This window comes from Eulemur rufifrons, chromosome 6, assembly GCF_041146395.1.
Source record: "Eulemur rufifrons isolate Redbay chromosome 6, OSU_ERuf_1, whole genome shotgun sequence".
NCBI classification, from domain to species: domain Eukaryota; kingdom Metazoa; phylum Chordata; class Mammalia; order Primates; family Lemuridae; genus Eulemur; species Eulemur rufifrons.
The window spans coordinates 73,597,570-73,618,345 of NC_090988.1; the positions used below are offsets into that span (position 1 = coordinate 73,597,570).

The 20,776-nt window shown below is 38.8% G+C and overlaps 1 protein-coding gene across 2 annotated transcripts in view; it reads right to left on the reverse strand.

Annotated features, from left to right (window-relative positions):
• Window positions 1-20,776, reverse strand: part of SLC5A12 (solute carrier family 5 member 12) — a 174,077-nt gene that overhangs the window by 121,698 nt on the left and 31,603 nt on the right. The window contains exons 10-15 of one of the 2 annotated variants that reach the window (XM_069471202.1): window positions 18,696-18,763; window positions 13,958-14,044; window positions 11,146-11,312; window positions 8,847-8,950; window positions 4,273-4,400; window positions 2,000-2,157 (exon numbers count right to left, since the gene is read on the reverse strand). In XM_069471202.1, coding sequence (XP_069327303.1) covers window positions 2,008-2,157; window positions 4,273-4,400; window positions 8,847-8,950; window positions 11,146-11,312; window positions 13,958-14,044; window positions 18,696-18,763 — 704 coding nt within the window. In that variant the 3' untranslated portion in view covers window positions 2,000-2,007. Of the gene's footprint in view, window positions 1-332; window positions 2,158-4,272; window positions 4,401-8,846; window positions 8,951-11,145; window positions 11,313-13,957; window positions 14,045-18,695; window positions 18,764-20,776 lie in introns of those variants that run through there. The other variant, XM_069471201.1, reaches the window with a different exon arrangement.

Below are 20,776 nucleotides of genomic sequence, written 5' to 3' on the forward strand. Positions count from 1 at the left end.
TATTCTTGTATAATTCCAAGTGAAAGTTCACAATTTTGAAATGTTTTCCAAATAATATTTACATACATATGTATACACACATATATATACATACACACATATCTAATGCCTAGTCTTAGTTGAATTCTCATCCTCAAGGTTGCTTTTGTTTGCTTGTTTGTGTTTCTTTCCTTCCCTGTCATAAAGTATTAACTAAGTCAATTAGGCTGAGCCCATATTTCAATATTCACCTGATATAAATTCATAGGAATGTCTAAAATTATTTAGAAAATAATTGCACCTATCAATTTGCAAATCCTTAGATCAATGGCTTAATTAGTTCTCCTGGACTTAAAAAAAAAGTATTTCTAGAAATTCTGTTCTGTCTCATCTTGAGACATTTCTCCAAATGTATTCTCATTTTACTTTACATCTTTCCTTCTTATCTCAAATGTATTTTTTGTTATCTCTCCTTATAAGCCACAGTCCAATTCTTTCTTTCTCTCCCTCTATCCTCCTCTCCTATTTGAGAGTGGAGGGAGAGAAGGCAGCAAGTGGGCTCAGGTTTATAAACTTCCAGTTTGTTTGTTTTAATTCCTCTATTCATTGTTCCCTCTTTCTATCTTCTCTAACAAACACTGATGACATAAATGTTCCCCTATCTCATGCTTCTTAAGAGAAAGCTTCTCTTCATGAGTAAGATTTATACAACACAGCCTTTGGAACTCTTAACTCTTGCCTATTTAGACCATTTCTTCTTACTTTGCTGATATACTTTTCTGGGCCTCTGACTCTTAACCTGTATCTGACATCTGTCATAATATATTGACTTCCAAACATTGGTTTTGTTTCTTATTATCTGTCCTCTCAACCAAACCTGGTGGTACTGGTTCTTTTCAGTATTTCATTTCTTTGCTTCTTCCAAAAAACTTTCACTGCCCCTTCATTTGTCAACTCACTTTTTGATTTGTAATACCCTCTTGCTCCATCCAGAACTTTAAAAATTACTTTCTCGAGTTCGACTGTTCAGATCTTTACCTCTGTCACCTGTGCCTAATGCAGTGAGTTGAGCTTGCACACGTGAGCTGAATGAGTGGACTATAATATAACTCCTACGGCAATGTATTTTGCACCAAAGAGGAACGCTATTAGCTAGGGAAATCTCCTGTGGACTGGTAGGCTATTTTCAAGTTTCTTTTATACAGTGCTATCCTAATAGCCTTTTGTAGGTCACTCCTTCCATCTTTCCCAGCCCTGGAGAAAGACTCCTAACTTCTTGTTGAATTGAGTCAATTTTTCACTTCAAGGTGAAGGAAGGAGAAATACTGCACTAACAGCACAAAGGGAGCAGAGTTTTGGTTATAGTTGCTCCCACTAACCAGACATACCAGTCTCTCCTTCTGTGCTTAGCAGAATTATTTTTAATGATTGGTCAGTTAATGACAGTTAATGACTGGAAGAGGGCTGAACGGTAGCAGTAGCAGTGAAAGGATGTTAATAGCAGGTAAGTGTTCCAGTTGCAGCTGCAGGATGGGGGGAGGGTGGCAGGTGCCATGAAATGTGTCTACATGTGTGTGAGGTATGGTGTTGGGGGTGAATTCCATTCACCTGTTTTATCGTTAGTGGCAAAGGAACATTTAACATGCATATTCCTCTTCCCAGTCTGCCTCTAAATTCCAATATATGTTGATGGTTAAAAAACTATTAAAATGAAAAACCTGAAGTTTAATAAAATGTGAAGCAAAGAGATTTGATTCCTTGCACGGTGATGAAATCCAGCCCTAATTTATTCAAGAAGGAAGTAGTCAGGAATGTTAGGGTCTAGCATTTATTGTCACCTGAAACTTGGGGTTTTTCAAAGAATATCCTGAGAAGCAGCCATTTTGTTTGTAGTTATAAATAAGTATAAATAGACATTGGACATCCTTGTCTTCTAGCAACAGCGACTGCACAAGTTTGCAAACAGGCAAGAAGTATGTGGGGTACGTGTGTGCATGTGTGTGTGTGCACGCATGCACACTTATTTTCTTAGAAAGGAGTAATTTGGAACGCCATATTGTTGTAGCTTTTGTCCTTGGGATCATAGCCTGGAACATGGACCAGGCTTTCTCGCCTGAGTCCATTCTGGAAGACAGATTCAGCCCCTTGTTTCCAGGCACTGCCATTCTCAAGGTTTTCCTGAGGAAAATGGAAAGACATATTAACGAGACAGTCTTGAAGTATTCCAGACAAACATGAGGGAATCTTGCTTAGGCCTTCCCTTCAAAAAATGATATATAAATACAAAAGAAGTACAAACAACTCCGACCCAAGACACTTCCTAATTGATAACTTTGATAATCCATGTAGGTACTATTTCTAATGATACTAATAGCTAAAAAGAACAATTTATTGAGCATTTACAATAAATGTGTTACACGAAGAAATGTATACATCTGCCATTGAATATAGCCCTCCTGAGAGATAGTGTTAATACCTTATGAGAAAAAACAAAACTGTGTCACAGATGGCGGTGGCCCCCCTCTACCTGTGAACAGCAATGTCTCTTGATGATAACTGGGGCACCTGTACACAAACTCCCCTGAAGGCTTCTCAACATTATTTTTTGGCAAAGGAGCCCAACAGTGACACACTATTTCCTCCCACTCCCAACTCAGCCTTGAGAATTGAAGCCACCTGCATCAATGGAATTTATTACTTATTCCAGGAAATTCTTGCCCAGGAAGATAAGTCTGTAAACCAATAAATAACTTGACCTATTGTTTCTAGAACTTCCTCAGAATTCATTGATACAAACAATAGATACAACCAGCCGCATTCTCAGCAAAATAAATTGCCCAACTAGGTAAACAGTCCCCTTCTCAGAATTATAGATTGTTGAATGGGGCAAACTCCTTGCTTATCAAACCACCGTTTACTTATAAAGACTGGCTTCAGGACCCTCACCTGGCTGTGTTTTCTAATTTTACACTTTCACATCACAGTTTTGCCCAGTTGCAATCAGAAATCCAAATTTAAAGATCGGCCTTCAACCACGTGAGCTCAGAACCCTCTAGATATCTGCCCCTAACCTCCCCATTCTGAGCCTCTGCCAAGGTGGTGCTCTCCCCTGCTGCAATAAGGACCAAACTCTGCTTCATGTCATATACATGCTATTCTGGTGCTTTCTGGGGAGGAGAGCTATTGACAACTCGGAAATATATGTGATGTGCTATGGGTTCCAAGTCCCTCTCCCAGAGTCCTAAAGGAATAATATGACTGGGACTAAAAGAGTGAAAATAAGTTTGAACTAAAAAAGAAAACAAAGAAAGTAATACTTTTGCCCTTAATCAACCTGGGAGGACAGACGCTGATAAGGCCAGCTGTAAACTTAAGGGTAAACAAACATTGCTTCTCCCAATATCCTGCAGTTCTCAAATTCCATAGCAACCCTTTGAGTGATTAATGAACAGTGCTCCTCCAGATAGCTTTGTTTTCATTTTCTGCTTCCCTAGACCCCTCTCAGAATCCTTCAGAGGGAGCCCAAACCTTACAAAAAACATATCCATCTCCCTTTTGTAAAGGGTGGCCTTCCCCAGTTCCTCTGCCTCAAGTCAGCAAGTTCAATTTCGTGTAGCTACAGGCTGCTCCTGGTGGTCTTTGGCGGATGAGACCTTAATAGTACTCGGGCAGTGTCTCCAGTCCTGCCTGACCTAAACACACTTCTTAGCAGGAGAAAGAGAGTTGGGGGAATCAGAGTTAGGTGCATCTGCTGCTTCTTGGCCTGTACATTCCCCCGATGAATCTTACTTTATATTTACACCCATGGAACTAGAAATGCTTGTGTCCATGTTGCTCTGCATCATCTCCCCCATTTCTCAGATAAGAAAAGCTGAAGTTCAGAGAAACTAAGTAATTTACCCAAGGAAAGTAAGACATGGAACCTGGCTTAAGCTGGGGTTGTCCGACCCTAAAGCTTATTCTTTTAACAATTATAGTAGACTCTGCCCCCTATTTTGTTCCTTTTTTATTATTCATTTTTATATTTCTCTTAGAATTCACTTTTACAGGGGCTAAAAGGAACTTTGGAAATTGATTACTTCCAAACCCAATAATTCAGCCCAAAGGCACATTTACCTATCAACATATTTATGTGCTTAAAAGCTAATTAGCTGGCATAACTGTGAGGTTGAAACCCAGATTCTTTCTACTTCTAACATTCGGTGCCTGCCTTGCCCACACCCACCCTCGCAGCTGGTTCAAATGGGCAAAGGGGAGTCAGTACGTGTTTTAGAAGCTCAAACGTCAGCTCACCTGCTCAGTCCCACCGTCATGCTGAACTCCACACCAGCACAGTGTTTTGTATTTCTTAGACCAAAAGCAAAATAAATTGCAAACTGGCCTAATTAACAGTGGTTGAATATTCTCGCCTCTTTCGAGACCTATAAACAAAAGAACAAATGGATTAGATGGTTGCAGGCTTCCAGGACTTCTTTTGAGGATTTAAACATTGTCAACTTGAGAAGGAGGTTACTTTTAGTGTACGGATGAAAACAAGCCTGACCGGTTAATAAATAGAAGAAATTGGTTAACTGCAGCAAGGGGTGGGAGTCAGTTTTTAAATACCCACAAATTGTCAGGTCAGGCAAGCTCATGGCTGTAGAGTTAAACAGAGAGAACATATTTATTTTTAAGTATCGATCATGGAAAACTCTATTAGTACCCTCTGCAGACCAACAGAAGGGATATCAGGAATTATATAATTTCTTCCTTTCAAAAACCTCTCTCATTTTTTAGCCAAATCAGATATATTCCGTATTTGTAAAATTTGTAAGAGTATTTGTACTGTTTCTTCTTCCTTTCACCCCAATATTCTGGACAAGCAATGCCTCATGTTCCCCCCAGCTACTCTAAACTTTCTTCACACCTCCTTTTCCTATCTTTAAAACATAACTGTTCAATGTCTCATTCTTTCAAATACTGCAGTGAAACAAGAGTCACATTGATATTAAAACTGAGATTTAGAGGCTGATGGTGTCCTCCTTCCAGAACTTTTTGCAAATTTTGGTGTCATGATGACTATTCACTAATAGCCAGTCTCATTCAACGATAGTCATTAGTCTGATAGCCAGTTGAGTCTAAAGGTCTCTACAGAGAGTAGTGGAGTACTGGTTACACACACTGATCAAATTCCTCCCTATGTGCCAGATACTGTGTCCGTCCACAAACTTTTTCTCAAATTTCTTTCTAGAAACAAACAAAAAAACATAAACTCTTAAAAGTTTCAAATTGAAATTTAAGTAATATATTCGCTGGCATTATGTCACCCTGACAAAAGACATTTGACCAAAGAGAATTCTACTATTGAAAATATTTGTCAATAGCATCTTCTACATACTAGGCACACTGTACATAGTTTATCTGTAATCCCAATAATTAGGTACATAGTGTTATTCTCATTTAATGGATAAGGAAATAATAAACTTTTCTACAATCTAGTAAATGTTGGAACATATGTTTAGTTAAACACATATGATCTTAAAGCCTTTAACACTCCATTTGCCTTAATATGTTTCTAGGTGTGGGTGGGGGAGGAGGGATTGCAAAATCTCAAACTTCTATGCAAGGGAAACTCTGAATTAGAATTTAAGAATCAGAATTTAATTTGGGACAAAACCATTTTCAGAGTTTCAAACAAAGAAGACTTTTTTCTCTGACTGGACCACAAAAGTATCAAACACTCCAACAGATAATATATATCTATTATTTCTAAGTGCAGGACCTGAGGTTTTCTAACAAGGAAAGGGCTCTTTGCTTCATACAGATTTAGATTCTGTTTTCTTCTAGGAAAAAACATGCCTTTGGAAGATAGTAAACAGTAAAGCAAAATAGGGCTACAGTTCTCACAGGCATGAAGGTTAAAAATGAAAACGCAACTCAAATTCTCAAATTGGAAGCTCTGCATTTACCCTCAGCTGTGAGCTTACAGTCTATTTCATGACCAAGACCTTGGAGACTGAGCATCAGTGAACTGTTGAGAAAACTGGTTGAGACCAGGTTTGTCATGAGACTACAGGACTATGGACATAATATGCGAAAAAGGAGAAGGTCAACGGGGGTGACACCATTTCCTATAGAGAAGTGGGTTTTTCCTGAGGAAATAACGAACTCAGGTTTGAAAAAGAATTGCCATTAGTTGTACTGCAACTTTGGGTGAATTTGAAGAAGGCTCCCCTTCCTCTGAGTAGAATCAATTTTGTGCCAAGGTACTGATTTCACATGCAGAAGTGCAACCTATTAATAAAATCCATCCCCTACTTGTCTCCACTCCTGGGCACTCTTGTGCAAGGCACAAACCCCAAAGCCTTGACTACAAGACATAGGCTTAAGTTGGAAGTCAGGAGAGCCAGGTTAGGAGCAGAAAGGATTTAATGGAGGAACATAAAATTTAAGAAGCCTAGGAATAAAGAGAATGTCCACGAAGTTTCAACAGATAGAGAAAAGTGTGTGTGTGTATGTGTTGTCTATGCATGACAGAGGGGAGAGAGAATGAAATAAGGTAGAACACATAGAAGAATCAGAAATCAGAATTGCATTAGATTTCTCAGCAGCAAACTGAAATCTAGAAGACAACTGAGCTACATCAGATCATCATATAAACCTGTACAATTCCTGACTATTTAGAAGGTAACCCAGTAAATGTCTCTGACATGGTCAATGATCTAAGAAAAGGATCAACAATTTGTTTTCTGTTAAGGGCTAGACAGGAAATATATTAGGCTTTGCTGGCCATAAGGTCTTTGTTGAAACCACTCAACTCCGTCTTTGCAGAGTGAAATCAACCGTAGTCAATAATAAGAGAATGGGTATGTTGTGTTTCTATAAAGTGAAAAACCAAGTGGTAGGCCAGATTTAGTTTTATTTTATTAAACCTCTATCTAAAAGATGAAAATAATGGGCTATTATCTAAATGCTTTATATCTGAGACATGCAACCTTACGGTAAATGAGAAAAAAATTTGGTAAGATTCAGATGAGTATAGACTACTATACTCTGAAAGTGCTAATCAGCACAGCCATGATTCCATTTGTCAACATATATAAGTAACATGAATAGTATGTTGTGAGGTGCTAGCTTATCTAGAAGAAGCAGAATTGAAATCATCACCTATTAAGACCAAGCAAGGTCAAGATAAAATACGGCACAAGAAGAACATGCCCATGACAGGCCTCTGTCCTTCTTTACTGACACTATTCTACATTTAAACATTTTAAGACTTTTTTCAAAGATTCAGTGGGTGTTAGGAAGGTTTGTCAAGGCCCCATAGTGACCGAACCTGAGGGCATCAGGTTAGCACTGAGGCCTTATTTGGAGGACAGGTATCAGGAGGCCAGAACACATGGTGGCCAGGTTCAATAAGGGTTCTGAAGATTTGGAGGCATAATTAGACTCTGATAGAGTGTTCCCTTTTGGTCTTGAGGATATTTTCCTAAGACTTAGGACATTCAGAGAAAAGTAAAATACAGGAATTGATACTAGAACAGTTGCTCATGTTCAAGATGCCAAAGAATTTCCAATCCAAATATAAGTGATGCTGCATCAACACAAGAATATGCCAATTCTGATGCACATCTGGAAAATATGTAAGCTGGCAAGGCACAGGATATCATGTACACACATTTCCTGCTTTGGAAGGAAATGTTCAGGCAGCTGAAACTCTGGCTCTCTTCTAAGTGGTGACTAACTACTGCACTGATATACCTAGCTGTATCCCACTAGCATCAAGGAAGCCTCCTCTGTCCTCGGGGTATTGAGACAAAATCTAAACAAAATGAATAAATAAATCTTTCATTTGAAACCATCCACATAATGAAAAATATTTGGAGCATTATTATTACATGAAAGACTAGGGCTAGAAAATTTCTTGTCTATTCCTTATCATACCCAAGATCTTCTTAAATTTAGGTGAATGGCTAGTAATATCATGCCCAGGACAATAAGGCATTGGACCTTGCACGTAGCATTTCTGGCACACAGTCACCAGAAATCTTGCCATTCAGATTTTGTGTTGAGTAGGAATATTGACTACTCATTGTTCATGAGTATGTAGTGGAAATGGAAAAGTAGAAATATCTTAACAATTTATTCAGCTAAAATACGTACTCCAAGGAGGCAAGGGAACAGGAGTGCAGGGTGTGCCTATTCCACCCCATTCCCTCCCACACTCTCACCACCACTGCCAATCCCTCACGGGCTCTGGCACAGAAAGGACAGTGAACCAGCAGAGAGACTATGGCACAAAGTGCGGATGGTAAACACTGGTACCAAAAATGGCTTACAGTGAAGCTGCTCCCTATAGAGAACTGCAGGACCCTAGAGGAGTGGCCTCCAAGGATAACATAGGCAAAAACAATAGTACGACTTTCCTCTGCTATTCTAGTAAGTTAGCAAAGGCTGACCTCATGAGATCATAAGATGGTGATGGGAAAAACTCCAGGCTTTTACTGAGACAAGGAAAAAGTACCACTCCGAACAGTTAAACCCTATTTACTTATTGATATACTCCAGAGGACTTTTCATACTCAGGCCTATGGGTGTCATGTGTCAGTCAAAGCATCTTATTGGTTTTTCATAACATTATAATAATGTTTTGAGATATTTTAATATATGTTATGCATTAGTAATCAGATATATAATAATCAGGGAGATGCTTTTGTATCTTGAAAGCATCACCTTGCGTCACCTTGAAGAAAGTAGACATATCTCTCTGGTAAGAAGGCTTTTTGTGGTGCAGCTGAAATCAAACCAAAAGAGCCAGGCACCTAGTCCACCAATGCATGACATAGCTCATATCGTCTTTGGTCCCAAAGGGAGGAATTATAACCAACCTGTTAGGAAGCTGACGATTACTCCAGCAATAATGCATCCGAGGCAGCCCACTGCACTGTAGTAAAGGTAGGAAAGCGAGTACCAGGTGTCAGCTATCGCAGGTCTGTGGAGGACAACAGGACATGTCACCAGTTTCAAGTGTTCTGAAGTTATGATCCACAGTGACATAATTTCTTAGGGTTCATTTTAGGGCCTGGTATCCCTCAAAACCCCAAAGCTTAATTTTTTTCCATTTGCTTATTAAAATAAAATCAATTATAGGCTATTTATGCTTTGCATTCCACTCAATCCAATTCATACTTGAATTATAAATATTGCAATGTATATACTGGATTATAATTATTGCAAGGAGGACTATGTCTTCCATTCCTTTTATATTATTTATTCTTCAGATGTGCATTAAACCCAGATTTAGTGCTAGGAATTATGATAGACATTAGAGATATAAAAAAAGATACATAAAGATGAGAAAACCACAAATCTACCTATAGGAACTAACAGACGGTCATAAAATGGATTGGTAACACCTTGGTAGAATAGGAACAAAAGATTATGGGAGCACTTAGAAACAGCATCAGACCAAGGCTGATGTGTAAGATGATACCTCAGCTCATTTTTAGAAAACAATTAGTAGTTAATTGAGCAAAGAGAGTAGTCAGGGCCAAGGTTTGGCATTCCAAGGAAAGAGAACAGAATAAGTACAGGCAGGAGAGAAGAAACAGCATGGGGTAGACTGGGAACTATAAATCGGTTGATATTGTTTCTCCATAAAATTTATGGAAAAAGTGAAACTCAGAGGCAAATGTAAGTAGATAATGGAGTGCCTATTTGAAATCTGAGTCAAAATATATTTTATGAAGGACTGGGGCCGGGGGGCGCCTAATCTGGCTCTTGAAAGAGGAACAGATTTGGAGAGAGTAGAAATAAAGATTAAAAGACACTCGTATAAAAAGAATAGCTTAACTAAAGACCCAAAGGTGGGAAAGAGTAGGGTATGCATAAGGTAGAAGAGACAGAATTTACAGTAGAAGGAAAGGGTGGGGAACAACACTGGAACCATAGAATAGCTTCCAGGTTTGTAAGATACTTAGTTCCAGCATAAACAGTTTGTTCTTTATTCTGTAGGCACATGAATGATTGAAGTTATCTCTGTGTGGCAGTCACGAGTTCAGAGAGGTGCTTCAGGAAAATAATCCTAGTGAATGCTTGGATAGAATCGATTGGATTAAAAGGCAAGAGGAGAGAGAGAGAGAGAGAAGTGGAGGAAACCAATAGGACAAATAGGATATTTTCACTTTTCTTGGCTTCTTAATGATGAAACTAGCCACAAGATTGACAAGGGCAATGGAGGGGAGAGGCTATGCCAGAGATCTTTATAAACGTTATTTGCCAAATTATCTGGCAAGTTTTAGAAGGCTGGACCCAGAGGAAACAGCCAGTATAGGGAGAGTGTTGATACGAATCAGAAAAGAGCTACCCCAAACTGAGGTACTTCTCTGGATACAAGAACCACAAATCCTACATTTCTAGACTTTTCCCTACATGCAATTAGAATGTGAGAATGGACATTTATTTAAGTCAATTATAGTACTAATGGCTATATATATCTTACTTCACTTAATCCTCTCAAAAATCTAGTATAGTAGATACTAATACCCCTGATTTTCAGTCAAGGGCTCCAAGAACTCAGGAAGTGACAAGCTACTAACTTGTCCAAAGATAAAGAGTGTATAAATGGTAAAACAAAAATCAAAACCCAGGTATTTCAGATTTCAAAGGCCATGGTCTTCTGCCTATACCATAGTATCTGCTGTATTTTGATACCTGCGATCACTTACCACAGCCAGAAATGGAAAAGGAAATCCTTTGTTAAACCCTGTGTTCACAGAGTTTGATTTAGAAACCACAGGTCCATGGCAGTACTCCTAACTCGTCTCTGTAATCATTCTCTTCATTGCTCACAAACCTCTTCTACTCAGATCCTTTATTCTTTTTAAGGTCATATGGTCCTCATACCCACCCACCTATTGTTCACCCCTCCACAGTTTTTCTGTTTTGTACTTATACTACCAATTAACTCTTTCTCCAAGTTCATTTTATTATGCCTGAATACAGAGGAAGGGATATCTGCAGAAAGCTGGAGCCCTGCATGACACTCTTCAGTGCTGGGAACTGCCCACAGTGATTCTCATAGGAGAGCACGATATGTCTCCTAAGACTTATCCCTAAAGAATGCACCTTCCTGGAGTCTAGTGACCCACTCTCTGGGACTTAGCGCCATATTAAAAGTCGGCAAACCTGCTGGATAGCACTGTAGACATTGTTGCCGTCACATTGGATTGGATACACTGGTCTGTCGATAACGGCAAGGGCCGTGTCTTAGCGGCTGGTGCAGGGTAAATGAAGCCCCCAATGGCCACCCAAAATGATAAGATGATTCCAGTGAGAAGACCTCCTAATGCACCCTTGATGAAGAAAAAAAAAGTTAATGAGAGATTTGACAAAGCTGTCTGTTGAAAGAGTAACAAGATGAAGAATTCTATGTCTCAGAGATTCTGGCTGTTCAGCCTAAATCTTGGCCACATGTGTTGGAAAAAACCCACTCAAACTGACTTTATTTCAGCTCCTACAATGCAGTTTTATTTAGGAGTAACTTGTTTCTTAAATGAAGACACTGGAGAATTTCGTAGTGATCATTATATTTAGATTTCTAGCAAGAATGTTTGTTCTCTTTTTGGTTTCTTCCTCTTACTACTTAAAAAGCTGTGGAAACCTCAATTCTTCATAGAAGAGTTTCAGATTTAAGGAAAATTTCAGATAATGGAGACAATGCCGTCATTTTTTCATTAGCAGCTATTATACAGAAATTCTTACTCCCATCTCTCTTTCCAAGTGATTCTGGCAGAGTCCCCTAATTCCCAAGTTTTGGAGTTCTTTGTTTGAGTGTAAATACTAGCAAGTGTATTTAGTAGTCCTGTCATTTAAGGGCTATATTTCTTGATAAACAGTTAGTGAAAAGTCAACAAGTCATTTATCTTGTAAAGAAGACAGAATAGTCTAGCAGAGACCAGGCAGAACCACTGGAAAATAACATCTGATGCTCCTGGTCTGCACTGGATAGCTGAGTCTTCTCTGTGAGAGAAAACAACTTGTTGGCTTCTCCATTTATTCAGGAAAAAAATATATTCCTCTGTAAGAGCAGCAGAATGCTTTCTCCTTTATTGTTTGGGGAAACAAAATCAATGTGGGTGATTTGAATACTTGTGCCTTGGTCTAAACCAGTGGTCTGCAAACTTCTACCGTAAGAGACAAATAATAAACATTTTAGGCTTTGTGAGCTATGCAGTGTCTGTCACAAATACTCAACTCTGCCCCCCTTCTTTTTTTTTTTTTAGCGCAAAAGCAATCATAGACAATACCTAAGCAAGAGAGGCTGGCTGTGTTCCAGTTATTTATGGGTACTGAAATTTGAATTTGATGTAATATTTATGTCATAAAATATTATTCTTCTTTTGAAATTTTTCCAACCATTTAAAAATGTCAAAACCATTTTAGCTTGCAGGCCATACCAAAAACAGGGGGCTAGCGAGATTTGGCTTGGCATGTAGTTTGCTAACCCCTGGCCTACTAGTAAAGGGCAGATGGATTTCAACTGGACAGTCAACCCTGGTTGATCCATACTGGCTGCCTGGTGAGCCACTTTGAAACAGATTCTGAGGTTGCATTCACATTCTGTGTGAAGGAGAGAGCCATGATTAGCCATGGACAATGACAAAGGGACAGGTCATGAAAAATTATAATATTTACTATCCTCTGTCTAGAACAAGGTGCCTTTCCTGACTAAATAGATGGGCTGTAGTGTACTAATGTAGATAACAAATTAATGTTTATAATGCACTAAGATCTTAGATAGCTAGCTCATAGGTTTTTAAAATTTTTTTCATATTTAATTATGGGTAAATAATAGTTGGCCATCTTTATAGGGTATATGTGATGTTTTGATACAGACATATAATGTGCATTAATCAAATCAGGATAATTGGGGTATCCATCACCTCAGGTATTTAACATTTCTTTGTGTTAGAAACATTCTAATTCCACTCTTTTAGTTGTTTTAAAGTATATCCTAACTTCTCAGTTTTTTGTAGCTAGAAAATTGTCTTCTCTCACATTATCCCTCTAAGGACACAAATATCTTTATCAACTCCAATATCAGAAAAGTGATTAAGACCACAGGGGAAGTGCTGCAAATACCTACACACTCACTCCCCGTCACTCTCTTTACCCAGCCCCCAAAGGTTTATCTAGAAGAGAGGTCAATAGGGTCAGGTAGCCACAGGGACCTAATCAGGTGACTCAGATTTTAAGGATTGCCCTATAGTACATACATAAATAGGCATAAAGTTAAGTTTTCTAAAGATTTTCTAACAATACATACACATGAGTGTGTGGATGGCAATTTTGCTAGATTGAGAAAATTATGATATTTTAAAAGTTTTAAAAGTATGATTATATTACTTTTCCAAATAAATGTTCATTTTGATTTATACTTACTACATAGTCATGCAACCATTATTTACTTGAATATATGCTATTAGCTTTCCAGCCCAGCAAAACAAAGAAAATCCAGCTGTTAGAATATCCCAGGCTCGTTTCTTCTCCCCTACATAAATTAGTTAATTAATTTAATAAAGTTAGTTATAATTTTCTGTAACTATATATAGAAAAAAATGAAATTTACATTTTTAAATTTGAATTTTTAAAATTGTGTTTCAACTACACTGTTCCTGAATTCAGTATCTATTTTAAAGTTCATTTTGTGAGCCCTCGATTTAGAGAAGATTTAATTTAAACCTTAAGGAGTCAGCTTTGATGGCACGACATATGGTAGTTCATGACTACCTCTTCCTTTCTTTGCTTTCTGTTTCTAAAAAGACTTCACTGAAGTCAGAGATAGGAGGGCTCAGGTTCTGTTTAATTCTACTGTGGATTCTTTTCCTGGCAAAGACAAATAGTCTTTCTAAATAGGAGTGAGAGGAGAGAGAGGAGGGAGAAAATGGCTGTGCCCAGTCTCAGCTGGGAATGGTGAAGAGGGGTGTGAGATCCTTACCTTCCAGTTCACAAAAGGGAATAGGATTCCCAGAGAGAATAACCCCAGCATTGGTCCCCCACACATGCCGTGGATGCTGAGGGAAGCCTGTGGGACAAAGCAGACCAGATGAGCCCCCACCTCCACTGCATCTGTGGCCTACGGGCACCACCCTCTCTTGGACCTGAGATGAAAGTGAATCCTAGTCCTGACTGTACCATTTATTAATTATGTGCTTTCCATAAGTCATTTCTCAATTCTGGGCTCAATGATAAGCATTGCATTAAAATACACACACACACACACACACACATAGACACACATATACATAAATACATATGCCTATTGGAGGTGTGTATGTACATATATGTGTGTGTATATGTATGTAGAGTGGAAACACAGGTAACTTGGAGTTGGCTGGAAGTTCAAGCTAGAACTCATTGATTTGTTTATATTCTCTATCTTATCAAAAAGCTTTTTTATAATGTATCAAATAAATACAACTTATGTTTCACATCTTAGCTGATCAGCTGTTCTAATTTACTTTGAACAATCCTACCATTTTGATAATAGCAATTGTCTGTTACTTAGTCCCTGCCATCTTACTCAGAATACCTCCAGGATATCGAAGCATTAAGTTGGGACATTGCAGAGAGGCCATCAGACACTTCAAATCCCATTTTGTTCTCTCCCGTACTTATAGCTCTATCTTTTTTGGAAATTGAGGGAGTTTGGCAAATACACTTCCATATCTCTCAGACTCTAGGATATTGGCAAGGGACTTTCATTAAACTAATTCTCTGCCAATATAAAAGCCTGTGCCATGTCCTTCCAACACTACTGAAAGTACACACGCAGTGACATGCATGCAAGCGAGCATGTGCACGTGTCCACACACATACCTGCACTCACTGCATGGGCGCACACACACACAAAACTACTTTCAATGCAGCCCTGTCTAATGCCATCAACTCAACTACAGAGCTTTTCGATCAAGGGACTGAGATCAGAATGCTCTAAATATCTTATGTAAACTTCATGTTTGTCAAGCACCACCTGGTAAAGAAGAATCTATCCAGGCACTCTAGACAAATGACCTCATTTAACCCTCACCATTACCCTCTTTAATAGATAACACTAACTAAATTTTATAGGTGAAAAAACTGACAGAAAACACAGTAAAGGTCTGTTTCCATTTAGAAAGTGGCAGAGGTGAGATATAAATACAGATTGCTCTGGCTCTAAAACCCACATTTTCTCTCCTAAAAGCAGTTAAAAAAAAAAGTCAAGAGCACAGACCACCATAATGTCCTACTTCTTTTGTTTAAAGGAGTAGAAGGTTTTGAAAGTCCATCATTAAAAGTCAGAATATTTGGATCCTAATTACGGCCCTACCACATATAACTAAGATTTGGTGAACTTTCTCTTATTAACTCACAATCCTGAAACTTCAGGGTTTTCTTCTCTGCAAGAAATAAAGGTATTGAGGGGCCTTCAAATATCCTCTAGCTGTAATGTAAGTTCTTTTATTCAGAAAGATGGGCTGCAATGCATTGCTATGATTGGTATTCTAGGTTACATTTAGAGAAGTCAATGCCTCAGTTATATCCTTGACAAGATGGAGGTAGACAAGAGTAAAGGCTTCCTTTTCCCCCAGCACTGATACTTAAATTAATATTCTAGGCAATTCCAAGAATCTTGGCTTATTGATAGCAATAATTCATAGTTGCTGGCATTGCTGAATTTGGAAGATAATTTACTATTGATTGTATAGGAGAGTCAATAAGTTAGCAAAGGTGATTTTATCTTCCCCTATGGGGGAAAAAAATTGACAATCTCTTATAAAGTCATTAGCCAATATGCTTCAGAAAAAAAAGGATTTCACGTGATCAAAAGGGGGGAAAAAATCCAAGATTTTCTGGACTTAAAAATATATATTTCTGTAGCAGATAAACCAAACTAATTTTAATTTTTACCTTTCTTTTTGTTGGCATTAAGCATGTTTACCTGGAGGAAGACTTAAAGCTCACCTACTTCAGCCTCTTCCTCAGTGCCCACCCACTAAGCCACTCCTGCAAGTAGAAGACAATAGCTTTGTGCTTTGGGGATGGGGTTGTTTATGGGACTGGGGCAAGACAGTTTGCCAAAGCTTGGCTTTCTCATCTGTCAAGCGCAGGTTATCATATTTGCTTCCTGTTGTTGTTGTTGTTGTTGTTTTAATTTTGGTGAGTATTCACTGTGGAATCCAAGAGGAAGCTCAGAATAATGTCTGAGCACTACAGAGTACATGATATGGGCCCCAAATATTGACTACTACTGTTATTATCTTATTATTGCTGCTATTAATATTACCTACCTGTTAGTGAGCTCTGATTCCTAAGACATGCCATTTGATTTTTGAGCTATTTGATACCTAGAAAGTTTTTTCTTGAGATAAAAATGTGCCTGGGAGTCATTAACAGCTCTTAGCAGAATTAGCTGATTGTCAAGAAGGACCTTTCTCCAAGGGAGCTCTGCAAAATCACTAGTAACAGATCTTTGCAGCTGTATTTGACCCCTCCACCCCCAACTCCCCTCCACCACCCACTCTGTTATGGTTCTGGGGTCACATATTTCAAGTGAAACAGGTTTGTGTGCTGTAGGATTTCCCAGAGACTTCAATATGCTCATGTGTGCTGTGGATCTCTGAGAGTGGAATACAGTATGCAGCATGTTCCAAAGTCTTTTGACTTTAGAAATTTTCTTTCTTGGAGCATGTCATAGCATGAGGTTCTCCAGAACACACTTTGTAAAATCCTAAACTAAAACATTGAAAGACCTTTGTTTAAGGGGCTTAAAGATACTCCCCCAGCACCATCCATAAACACACACCATGGGTATGGAGTGGTTTTGGGGGAACATGAAATTAAACTGGCTCTATCCCTGTCCTGAAGACAGGACTTGATTTCCTGTCTTCATCCTATATGTACAATCTGAATACAGACATTGTTCCATTAAATTCAGGATAGCAAAGCTGTTTGAAAAATTAAATAGGAGAATTAGTTGCCATTCGCTACCTGTCAAAGTCAGATGTGTTCAGAGAAATGAGTGGGCCACCCTAGAGACCAATACCTCTCCTAGGAAACGGGAGGTCCAGGTGTGCATTTCTCACCTACCAGCATCTCCTAACCTGTGTGAACTGTGCGGCACACATCCTGACCAATCAAGAAAGTGGGCCCTGCACACGCATCTGAACTAGGACAAGCAGTGAGTACATCACTCACAGCTGTCTCCTTACTAGAAACACTGTTTTCCACCGACTTTGGTCCTTGCCTGTTCTGGAGCCCCTCATGCGTCAATTTCAAAGGAGCTTGACATGCAAATATCTCAAGAAGAAAACAATTTGGTGATTCAAATTGTCACCAGTTGGACACGATGATAATTCCTTAAGAGTAAATACTGATTGTAGCGAAGAAATCAATGTCGGTGGGGGGGGGGGGGGGCACGGCGGGGTGCAAGGCCTCAAAGACGACTTGGAAATGCAAATGCCACGAATGGGAAAAATCAATCTAAAAAATGTACTTCCGGTCACTAAAGACAGATCTCACCAACTTGCTAGTTCTTCTGTGTGGATGGGTAGATATCATAGTGCCTCGACATTAAGCATCTGTGACAAAATGGTACACTCATAGCTTATTACAGGGTCCAGCAGGTTTCTAGTCCCACAACTTCTCTTAGGTTGACAAGTGACTTATCATGTCACTTAACCCCACCCAGGACTTGTTCTCTGACCCTTAAAATAGAAATAACGGACCCTGTGCAAGCAATCATTGGAAGGATGGAGTAAGATACACTGCTCTGTGAACTAGAAGGCATTCTATAAACATCAGGGATTACTATTTATTCACTCAATCATTTCTTCATTTAAACCACATTTATTGAAAACCAATGCCATGACGAGAAAATCTAAGGATGTTCATATTACACAAAGACACGATGTCGACTGAAAGGGCTGAAGTAGACTCTGAAGGTGTGCTTATCTGATGCTGCTTTGTGTGTTGGGCAATTGGGAAGGAAGGAAGGGTGGCTCAGGAGAGTTGGGTCATAAACGTGGATCAGCCCACTAACTGTGAGAACATGAGGAGGATATTTTTACTTTTTTCTGTAATCAACTACAAAGTGAAGGTGTTGAAAAAGATTATCCTTCAGGTTCCTTCTAGTGCTGATATTTTATGGAACTGGGAGTTAGACATAGGGGAGGCAGTAAATAGCTAGAATATAGGTAGAGGTGAGTTTATATCCCAGTTCCACCACTCTTTAATTATGCAACTTTGGGACAATTACTTCTCAGTTTTTTCATCTGGAAAATTAGCACATTAATTATACTACCTCTTAGAGAAGTGATGGGGATTAAATGAGGTAATGCATTTAGGGCTGTACCTAGAGCATAGTAACTGTTACATAAATGTTGATTGTTTTTATTATTTTTACTATTATGATTATTATTACTACTTTTACTTCAGGATCATAAATTCTCAGATCTGGATCTTAGAAGTGTTTCTAATTTTATTACACTGTACCTTGTCACTGTCCTGTTACTAGTTTTAATAGTTTCCCCTTCTGAAAGTGACTTTGGTTGAACTTTTACATGTATGTTTAATTGGAACCTGGTATAAGTGAATGTCAGCATTACGGCTCGGAGCATTAGGGAAGACATCAGAAAAGAGAGTGGGGGGGAAATTGATATGAAGTCAAATGCCTGTTTCCCTTCTTTCATTACCTGTACGACACTCCCCAGGAGGGATGCAGCCACAGCCATAGAGGTACACATCACACCAAATAAGAGACCTGAAAGAAAGAAAATGTATGACCATAAATTTCCTTGAGGGATTCCTGACTTCCGAGGGATTCTTTAAGCCCCTGCTCAGAATGGTCCCTGATGCAGCCCTGTCCAAAGGGACCTCAGAGAGGCATCTTTTCCTTTCAGCCATCACTGGCCCCAAGACGGGCATTTAGAAATCCTGTCTTCCAAGGACACGCTTTCTCTCAGATCAGGCAGAATGAACTTGAATCCAGCCTCAAAAGGGTTCAGACTAATCAGACTAAATTAGTGGGAACTAACTGTAGGTGAGCCACTCACCAGCAATGACCTCAAAGAGAAGCCACTAATCTCTATGGGATTCAGATCATTTCTCATCTTTACCATCTGTACATTCTGCCTCACAGGTTTTGCAAATCTGGAAAGTTTTCCTGGTTTTGCCCTTTAGTGTTTGATTCCTATCATCCTTATGGCCCTTAGTTATGTTACATAATGATTTGTTTATATATCACCATAAGGGCCTCCAGAGTACCCTGCTCCTCTAGTATAGGTGCCCACCGAATCAATCAGAATGTACATTTTCGTCCCCTTTTATTTATTTTTTTTTTTTTTGAGACAGAGTCTCACTTTGTTGCCCAGGCTAGAGTGAGTGCCATGGCGGCAGCCTAGCTCACAGCAACCTCAAACTCCTGGGCTTAAGCGATCCTACTGCCTCAGCCTCCTGAGTAGCTGGGACTACAGGCATGCGCCACCATGCCTGGCTAATTTTTTCTATATATATTTTTAGTTGGCCAGATAATGTCTTTCTATTTTTAGTAGAGACGGGGGTCTCGCTCTTGCTCAGGCTGGTCTCGAACTCCTGACCTCGAGCGATCCACCTGTCTCGGCCTCCCAGGGTGCTAGGATTACAGGTGTGAGCCACTGCGCCCAGCCATTTTGGTCCTCTTTTAAAAAAATTTGTTCTTTTAAACCATATTTTTTAAAAATTATTGTTTTTTAAAAATCACCTCAAAGTACACTGAATTCCCATAACTCATAAACTAAAGAGAGAGGGAAGATAGACAAAGAGTTAGAGAGAGAGACAGAAACACAGTAACAGAAATGAAGAGAAAATAATTTTGTTCATTTTCTTTGAACATTCTCTGTCAGCTAAATATCCAGCCCAGTTCCCAATATGACCATTAATTCAATTTTATTGAATACTGACCATAGGTTGGACACTTTATCAGATGCCAGTGCTATAAAATCAGAACTTAATTCCTGTCCCCAAAGAGTTCACATTCTAGGAAGGAACTACACAGAAATAAACTAATTTATTCAACAAGTATATATATGTGTGTGTATATATATTTATACATGTATATATTTTATATGCACATATGCATTATATGCACATATACATTTAAATCTGTACATATATGTATATATACATATATGTATGTATTTATATATGTATCATACATTTGTATATGTATGTATATATTTATGTATGTGTATATATACTCAAGAACATTGAGTGACCAGCATACAGCAGGTACTATGTGTTTGCTGTTATTATTATTTTATTTCAGATTTAGTACATGATATTTATTATAGAAACTCATTCTTAAAATGAAATCAGGGTAGCAACTTTTGATGCTGTATTTTCCAACTTCTCAATAAGACACAGAAAACTAAACTCACAACAACACTAAAAACCCAAGCTTGAACAACAAGCACTTATTGAAATTCTAAAATTGTTCCCACTGTCTTTAAATTTGATGGATTAGGCTGCAGGACAAAATGATTCCCCTGACTCTGTATTGCTCTCTAAAAAAGGAGAGCCCCACTAGTCTGAAGAAAAGAACAAAAGGCCTATTTTCTCTCTCCTGCTGACTGCCCTTGCTGGGCCAACTGTTAACTGCTCACAGGAGATTCTAGCCAGCCATCCCTCAATTTAGGTGTTCTGCTTTTTTGTGCTGGCTAGAGAATTGATTCAGTCCTCCTCCCCCGACCTCCCAAAATCTTTCAACTTCGACAAGATTGCAATCAACAGCAACCTG